Source organism: Phaethon aethereus (assembly GCF_964289735.1).
Source record: "Phaethon aethereus genome assembly, chromosome: 14".
In the NCBI taxonomy this organism is placed as follows: Eukaryota; Metazoa; Chordata; class Aves; order Phaethontiformes; family Phaethontidae; genus Phaethon; species Phaethon aethereus.
The window spans coordinates 3,805,299-3,814,810 of record NC_138590.1 but is presented as its reverse complement, the minus strand read 5'-3'; the positions used below and the strand labels follow the sequence as shown (position 1 = coordinate 3,814,810).

At 37.6% G+C, this 9,512-nt stretch overlaps 1 protein-coding gene across 1 annotated transcript in view; it reads right to left on the bottom strand.

Annotated features, from left to right (window-relative positions):
* Positions 1-992: 992 nt before the first annotated feature.
* The window catches only part of LCP2 (lymphocyte cytosolic protein 2), a gene marked incomplete at its 5' end in the record, with an annotated part of 31,704 nt that continues 23,184 nt past the window's right edge, over positions 993-9,512 (bottom strand). Inside the window, 8 exon segments of the mRNA XM_082006175.1 lie at positions 993-1,323; positions 2,063-2,218; positions 3,129-3,206; positions 4,101-4,204; positions 5,072-5,121; positions 7,397-7,517; positions 8,495-8,507; positions 9,156-9,186. Of these exon segments, the coding sequence (XP_081862301.1) occupies positions 1,201-1,323; positions 2,063-2,218; positions 3,129-3,206; positions 4,101-4,204; positions 5,072-5,121; positions 7,397-7,517; positions 8,495-8,507; positions 9,156-9,186 (676 nt within the window). The 3' untranslated portion in view covers positions 993-1,200.

The window sequence follows — 9,512 nt, the reverse complement described above, 5'->3', positions numbered from 1 at the left end:
ATTTTAAGTGTCTCAAGTGATATACACACAAATGACTTTAAGGAGAAAAAGTGTGACAAAATCTAACATAATTATCAAACCAAGGCCTTGTGAGAAAACAAAGGTTACTAGAAAACAGAGGCAAAGAGTTGGATAAATCCCACTTAACAAAGGAGAGGGAAAAACTCTTGATATGCTTCAGAGGTCCTCAGCTGCAACTTATATTTTAGAGCTGAGAATGTTTTTTCTTGAAAAAATACAGTAAAAATAGAGAGCAATTGTATAAAAGGAGCTAAGTTTAGCCTGTGTCTGTCTGCTTTCTGAGTGATTTGGGTGTGTTCTGCCAATTAAGAATCACATGATGATAATCTTGTTGATGTGTCTCCTATAAAAAAAAGTAGTTGCTTAATTGAGAGTCAGAAAGACATGGCTGGAGAGAGGGTTGTGTTAAGGGAGAAAAAGCTTGTTTCTGAGTGAAGTTAGAGGATCCTAGGAGATATGTACTTCCAGTCTGTGGGCTAAGACATGCCATCAGTGAATCATCAGTGGTATGGCAGAGAGAACATGATATCTGTAGATACTTCATTTTTCTAGAAAACCGTGAACAAAGTTTCATGGCTGAATAACACCATCACAGATCGTGACAGGCAACTGCATATCCAGGGTTGGGGGTTTTTTTGCTGTCACTGAAACCTAGGTGTCTTTAGGATCCAGGTCAGAATTCCAGTCTTTTCTTTTCCCATAGATTCATTGGGAAATGGATTGTGGGAAAAACATTGGGCTTTTATTGCCTTTTGTCTATTCCTCAACTGTGACAAGGTTTGGGTCTACTCTGTATCCCTTTAAATAACATAATTGCTGCTGCAGTTCTGGTCTGAAAAATAGCTTTCTTATTTGTTTTCTCATATGAAAGAAGAGACTTGTGTTGGTATTTATTTCTGGGTCCTTTAATTTGGAGTGGAAATCATTTCAAGAAGAAACAGCTATGGCAGACAAAAAATTTTCATGTACTGTATGATCAGTGGACAGTACTAAATACATTGTAGGAAAATCAGATTCATAGAGTACTGCATTTAAGGCATAATTTAAAAATAACATTGTCCTTTTTACTTAAAAGTATTTTTAATGACTTCATGATTTTAGTTTGCTGAAAAAGGAAATATCCTGAAGTTTACAAACTTCAGCAGGCTTTGAAACAAGTGATCTTCATTAAGGTCTCATTTAAATATGTCCTGCAGCGTATTTTAACATGCACTGGTTTCTTGAACCTCTGTCTTTTCCATCAATCAGAAGAAGAGGTGTTCTTTGGAAGTAATCAATGATATCTGCTACAGAAGAAAAATCCTGTTGGATGGAAAAAATGAGAAGGCTATGGCAAAAATTTCAGAATTATTACTAATTAGTAAAATGAAAAGTTTTTTTAAAACTGTAAATATTTAGCAATCTTATAAGATCCAGTAAATGCTATCAGATCAGGTGTTTTCATTCCTGCCAATAATCTGTAGCTCAGTAACTGTTAATCTAGTGTGTGTACAACCTACTGCAATGTTGTATAATTAATTTATGCAGTCTCGGCCAGTTTAATACACGATGTTGTTGTCCTGCTTAACATGATGATCACACTTGGAAGTTAAAAAAGTTGGCTGATAAATTCAGAGAGTTCTGACTCGATCGGAACTGCAGTACGTGTGCTGACCAGTCTTTCTGGTGCCAGTAAATCCAACGCAGTACTGCTGAACGTAAGTAAACCAGCAGTCTGGGAGCAAAGCAGTAAAGATGGGAGATACAGATTTGCCCTCAGCTGTGTATTTCCCTTATCTGGTATCTTAGTGGTAAAGCAACATTCCCTAACCAGGTATATGGTTTTCCAATACCTGTATTATAAGGCTCTCCATTCCCTAGGTGCAAACAGGAGAATCTGATTTTACTTCCATAAATAATGTATTCTATCAGGAATAACTCTGAGACAATAAGCAGAATTCTGCTGGAGTAAAACAGCTGGCAGGTTAAGTAGCCTGACACTTAGGAATGAGACAGGAGATACCTTAAGGTGAAGGGAAGTAGTGTAAAAAAAACATAGTACCTCTTTTCCTTTTAAGCCGGTTCCTAACAAATATATGTTACTTTGCTCCTGGTAACGAATCTGGATGTTGTATACTTTGTCTCTATACAACACCATCAGTACATATGGATGAGTAGCCGTTTTTCTTGAGCTGTCTCTTACCAGGAATGTTCCATCCTGAAAGATGAAAAAAATGAAAGGTGACAAATAAGGATCACTTCTGTGTTTGACCAGCCTAACTACCTTAACTAGAGCATTCATGCTTTTAAGTGTTTTTCTTTCTGAAATATCTTTCCTCCTGGTAAGAGAAACTGCAGTACTAAAGAGTTTAGGTAGTTTCTCAAATATTTTGTCTTTCAATTTGCTACTTAAAACTTCCCTGTCTGATACAACTGCAGATTTTTAGGGAAGGAAGGAAGGAATGGTGTTCTATAAGGGAGAGATTCCATTAAAGGAGGAGGTAAAATATCAAAGACCAAACCTCACATCACTTTAACCAGAAGAAAAGTTCATTTCTGGTAAGTGCCAATCAAGGTTCTTACATGATCTATTTACAGACAGCCTAAAATAATGGTAAGTGTCTGTGAAATTTTGGTAAAGGCAGTGACATTGTCTCGTGCACTCTCTCTGCTTTTCTTCATTTCAGGTCTGTTTTAGCAAGTCTTCCATTGAAACATGCTTTCTTAAAGGCATTGAATGTGATCTCATAAGCTGAATCTTAGTCAAGTCATTGAAATGCTGTACGTGTCATGTTCAGCTCATTGCATGTGCTGTGAAGCATCATAGAGTAAACAGAAAAGGGTGGCATTCATCTCATCTAAGACTTGGAATTTGCAACAAATTCCTCACTGGTGACAGAGAACTATTTCCAGAGAACAAGTCACTCCTAAGAGAGGCGAGGTGAAACCGCTCGTTTAGACTAGAGGTGTACCTTTTATGTGGGTAAAGATACTCAAGGTGAATCCCTCACTCTAAGTATCTATATTGGGCTATAACCTTGGCATGTTATTTACTTTCACTCTTCCCAAATGACTGCAAGGACATCTAGCTATCAGATGGTGAGAATCACCAACGATTTAAAGAGTACCTTGTTTATTTTTCGAAGAGCTGCTTCTGCTTCTGGCCGGCTAACATAAGCAACGTACCATTCATCATTTAGTGAGTCCTATGTTTTTTTGTGAGAGAGCATAGAGGAGAAAGTCAGCTGTCAATGAATTAGCTTGTGATGTTAACAACGTACAAATTAGAGAGAAATTTGGGTGTGAAGGATATTTGGGTTTATGTGCAGAATCTCTGAAGGTATGAGCTTCAGGGATCACCCTAGTATTGTTTATATTACTGTATATCCTATATTACTGTATGGTAAATGGCACTAAATGATCTTAAAATTATTTGCTCACTTTGATAAATTTGAAAATATTACAGACCTATCTGTCATATGTCTGCAAGTAAGCTAGGAAAACAGATACGTCCAAATATTTTAGTAAAAGATAGATTTTTAAGTGACCTTTTCTGATTTTTCTGCCTGGGACTCTAGCATTCTTTGCCTTCATTTCTCTGTTTTTTTTTTTTTTTAATTGTTTTATTTTATTTTTTCTTTTTTTTAACTATCATCTGAGACAATTAATGCAGACTTCCTGTGAGCAAATCATGTATGGTTGCCCAGCAATGTTATCACCAGGAGTGGTTTGCTCTAAACTTGTCATATTTAAAGAAATGTGAAACAAAAATACAGTTAAAGGGTATGAATTCTTCACTCACCAGCGTTTTGTGGAAGGAGAACTGAGTATGTAATGGTAGTTGAAGGTAATTGTGCAAAACAAAGAATACAGCAAACAAGTATTTGTCTTATTTTGTTCTACTGGGGTTTTGCTGTTGTTTTTCTTGGTGAAGACAAAATAAGGCACTAAATTTGACACAGAAAAGGAAACTGAAAGCACTTACTAACATCCTGACAGTGACTACTAACTAGAAAAACAACTTTGAAAAACGTGTTCTCTTGAAATCAGAAAATTTGCGGTGTTTAGCAGTTATGGTTAATACTTGTGATGTTTTGTACCTCATCTTCTTCCATGTTTGTTTGGTGAACAGTCTGTCTGCTAGGAATTGGCAGTGGAGGCCTTATGTCAGCTGTGCCTCTTGAAGGAGATCTGCTGTTGTTGCCTTCAAAGATGTAAAAGTAGAAAAAATGTTAAAAACGGGAAGATTATTTCATCTGTGGAGTGCATACAGGGTATACAATCTTGATTTTATGACGCATGAAGAATTTGTATCACCCTGATACTGAGACATTTTGAATTGCTTTGAAATCAGGTTTAGGCTACTGTATGAGAACCAGGTTCTTTACATAAATTCAGCCTTGGTGCACAGGGACTTTAACTGAACTCTTGCGGTTCAGGTTTCCTTAAAATCAGATGAACTTGAAATAGAGGTTACATCTTTTTAGCTTGTGTACCACAATTACTCAGCTGAGAGCATCTCCTGTTTCTTTAGAGACAGTTAGAAGTAACGTCGTCTCTTTGCATTCCTTGCCTCCTTAGCATGTAGAAACTAAAAAATGTCACTGTAAGACATTGGCAGCTGTTACCATATGCAAACAATTATTTGCAAAGCAATTTATTTCTAAGTTTCCTTTATATTTTACTTGTTGTTACAAGATAAATATGCAGCATATTTCACATGGAAAGTGTTTTCTCCCTTTTTCGAGAGTGTTGGTATACCACAGTGACTTGCAGATAGTGTTGCTCAGCTCTCAGTAGTGTTAGCTCTATTGAAAAAGATGCTTATATGAAGTTTTGACAATGGTTTAATTAGGCAGTAAGACCAAATTTCATGGGGAAAGAAACCATCATAGATTCAGACTAAGTAAGTAAGTTACACAAGATGCCTTTCAGGAACTTGACAGTTTTCTGCTCACAGTCCAACCAGAAACATCCATAGGGAGAAAAGACTGTATTAACTGCACTGAAACCACCTTTCAACCTTCAGTCATTTTTTTTTACAAAAAATGCAGGAATGCAGGATACAAACCTCGATGTAAGCGTGGTGGTAGCGAACCACTTGAAAACAGGTTTCTGGCACTGTTTAAAAAAAAAAAAGTAGTCAGTATAAACAAAACACTGCTATACAACATTTCTGTGCTCTGAAGAACTGGATCTGGACTTTGTGCCTGTTCTACAGGATGTGAGATCCTCTTGAGACTGATGCAGGATGAGAATAGCCTTCTCTTTCTTATTTTTGTTTTTCTTTCCTTCTTTTTATGTAAGTAGATCCACCATTAAGTTTACCTGAAGCTCATTATCTGGGAATAAGGTAGAGGGAATCAGTAATGTGGCACCAAGACTTCTACATCAGGATCAATGCAGAAAACTACTTAGCTTGTTGAGTTTTCCCAGGGAATGACGACTCTATTCCCCTAAATCAGCAAGCACAGACAACAGCTTGCTACATGTTTCTTTCTGTGGGGTTCCACTTATAGAGTATTTTTTCATGTGGCTTCTGGAACATTGTTGATGGAAATGCAGTTTCTCATCATTATTATTGCAGCTATGGATGTGGAGCTACTGGAGGGAGTCCAGTGAAAGGCCACTAACGTGATAAGGGACAGGGGCATGTCACATGTGAGGAAAGGCTGAGGGACCTGGGACTGTTTAGCCTGGAAAAAAGAAGGCTCAGTAGGGATCTTATTAATGCGTATACATACCTGAAGGGACATCCAGGCTTTTTTCAGTGGTGCCCAGGGACAAGACCAGAGGCAGTGGGCACAAACTGAAACATAGGAGGTTCCCTCTGAACATCAGGAAACCCTTTTTTACTGTGAGGGCAACTGAGCACTGGAGCAGGTTGCTAAGAAAGGTTGTGGAGTCTCTGTTCTTGGCGATATTCAAAAGATGTCTGGACATGGTGCTGGGCAGCCTGCTTTAAGGTGACCCTGCTCGAGCAGGGGGGTTGGACCAGCTGATGTCCAGAGGTCCCTGCCAACCTCAACCATTCTGTGATTCCGTGAGCTATGAGCTGACAGTGGCACAGAGCTCATTCCCGCAGCACCTTAACACTTCCATGTGCCTATGCGTTCCCCCCGTGTTCATTTTTATGCTTTTTGTTAGAAAATCTACAATTTCCTTTTATGGCCTGATCCCAGAACCCATATCCAAAACTTCTTAAAATTAAGATTTTAAAAATTTTCAGTTTTTTAAATTTCCTCACCTAATTGGGAACAAACTGCCTGCATGCTTTCCTTTTACAGTTCATATTTCTCTTCTGCTTAAATGAACTGTACAAGAAGCTCTGGGATGAATATGTTAATTATGTTTGCAGAACACAACCACCCTACCATGACTTGTGATTCATGGGAGAGAATCACCCAAATGGGGGCCTCTGCTATAGCAAAATTGGGCAATGCTCTTTGAATATAAGCAGAAGTGTTCATTATAGGGATAGTTTGTATTTGCATATGACTTTGGTATTTCTAGTGCAGTGTCTGTTCTACTGAAGTGTCAGGAGTTCCAGAGGATGATGGTAAATGGGAGGAATTCATCAGAGCGCCATTAAAAATACAGAGACTAGAAAATGTACTTCAGACTTAGACTCAGGGAGCCCACTCTAACTCATCAAAGGCTAAGGCTGTTGCACACTACATCAGAAATCAAAATTTAATTAAGGGCTCTTCCATCTAGCAAATGAACACATAACAATCTAATATTTGGATGTTGAAGATAGAAAAAATCATAGTTGAACTGAGATTCACAATTTTAAATAGGAAGTATTAACCATTGGAGTAAAATTAAGTAAAAGGGTGGTGCAATTCTTTCAGATTCAACTCTAGACAACTCAGATTATGGGGGTTTTTTTAGCTTTGAAGCAATCAGTAGTCACAGCTTTAGCACTTAGGCTGCTGGAGCGTGCAGAATTCTTTTAAAGAAGGACCGCTGACCTACATCCCGTGTAGTTTGGTAGGAGAAGATGATCCCTTCCCAAAAGGGCTTGTCATTCTTATGGACCCTGCAGGCAACATGAGAGGTGTCTCAAGAATGGAAGCATTGTACCATGTAGGCCCTAAAATAGTTCCTTGACATAAAACTGAGAGATTTGCATTTTTTTCCTGGTTGCCTGATGTACACTATCTGCTTCACTGAATAGAGAGCTTCAATTCTATGAAGGATTCTCCTTGATAGTAGGAACAACATAAATTAGCATGTAGTGGAGGCACGGGTATAGCCTGAAAAATAATGGACTCCTTCAGGTTGTTACCTTGTGTTCACCTGAGAACCCTCTAGCCACAGACATACTATTATTTGCTAAATTGCAAGGAGATTGAGATTCAGAAGGAATGACACAATAATGGGTGAAACAAACCTTTCTGTACCGGGCATACTGTTGGATCCTGGCTTAGGTGGAGGCTTGACAGATTTAGATGGGAATGTATGGGAGCTGTATGGGGGCAAAGATAGCTGTGGCACTGGTCCTTGGGATGCAGCTGTGGAGAGGAAGAGAAGGAAACTTAAAAATTACATGAGACATTCTTAAATAAGGTAGAATGAAGAAATGTTGTCACATTACTGCTGTTTAATTAGATAAACATAATGGAGTAAACTGTTCTATAAAAAGTCCTTGATATGTTAGTTACAGATAGTAAAGTTGTAGGGTCAACTGAGAACTTAGAATTAAGTATTAAAAATAAAATGGAACAGGCTTGAGCAACATTTACATTTTCTAACTTCTGTTTTGGATAAGCCACAATTCAGATAGATAGCTTAACTGCAGTAGAGCTGAAGGTGGTACGTAACCATGTGTTCTCTGTTACATTGGTTCTAAATGGTGGATTTGAGGTTACCTTTTTGAACTTCATTCCTTTGTCAGATTTCTCCCATATCATCATAAACAACAGCATTAAAAAAACCCACATTTTCTTTCTGCAGTGTCTTCAGACCTCAACTAGTGGTAAGAGAGGAACAGATTAGGTGTGCTCTGCACAGTTTAGATAGCCCTGGTTCTTTATGGAGTCTTAGAGGTAGTGATAATTTGTAAAGACTTGTTAAGGCCAAATGTGCTACTTCTGATTGTTAGCGTAAATATCATTACACAAAAGACTAGTACCAGCAGGGTTTGACTGAATGTTTTCTTGAAAACTGGGGGGATTCCAGGTTTACATGCCTAGCTGTTTGATGCTGGGTGCAGATCACAAATCTCTAGTGTAATGTGTTTCAAAATAAGAAATCCTGCTGTCTTGTAACTGGCTGACTGAAGGAAGCTATTACCTATTGACTTCCGGTGTTTTGTGGCTTTGATATATAAATCTGCATGAGGTACTTTATAAGCATTTTACAACCTATCAAGATACCACCTGACTTTTTGAAATCTAAAGAAACAACTCTGACATCTTGGTTTTTTTTTTTTTTAGAACTAAGACAAAGAAAGACTTTAAGCTTTAAAAATCACTGTAGAAATACGTACTGTCTTCTTCTTCCTGGGGAGCCAAAAGAAAATAAACATTAGCAACATATCATAGCACAGTTCTTAGGAATAGTTTGCAAAACAAAAACCTGGAAGTTGGTGAGTTTTGAGTATACAAGGACTCTAAAATCTATGCTGTCACTGCCATCTAAAATGCTGGGGTTTCTATTTTCATGCAACACAAAAGACTTTTTAAAGTACTTATGTTAGGATGTATCTATTATTTACAAATAAGCTGTGAGGTTGATGTCCCATAATGGATCTTGACCCAGAGTAGTCAGAAACTCTCAGCAGATGTAAAGTTTCCTCATTCCTTCAGTAAGTGTAGGCTCTCAGAGTTAACTGAAAGTGAAATCCTTAGGTCAGCTTAAGCTGAAAAAAACCCCAAAACCTAGAGTAAGCAAAATCACTTCTCCCATGTCATAAAAAAATTATGGCCTTATTCTTCCTGTCATCTAAGATAAAGTACTCAGGGAATAAACTGAGCTTGACATAGAGGAACTGTTTAAAAAGAAACAATGTCCTGTGAAAGGTCCGTAAGTATTCATTCTAACTGATAAAAGAAACAAGTTGACCTATTCCAGAATCATTAGTTTATACAGGTACTTCATTTTATTGTAGTCTCTATACATTGAAATATCTGCTTTGAGACCATACTTACTTCATTTTTTTTGTGTGGTGGCCAACCCTGCCTGAAATGAAACAGAGAAAACAAAACATGAGTCATAGGTGGAATAGTACTTCTTCACTTTGTGTGCATTAGACCATATTTTTCAAATTAAGATGTGAATTTATAGTAAGTTTTACAGACCCAATGGATGCAGAAACACTTTTTCTGTCATGAAAATAGCTACGATTCTAATTTGCAGCCATAGTCTAAGACATTATGCTAGTCTTTAGCCCATTTTGATTCTACCAACAAGGAAAATGTCTGATGGATTGATTATAAGATTAGGGCTTAAAACAAGTTTTTACAATGATGCAGCAATAGACTGTAAGTCTTGAACTCATTTATAAT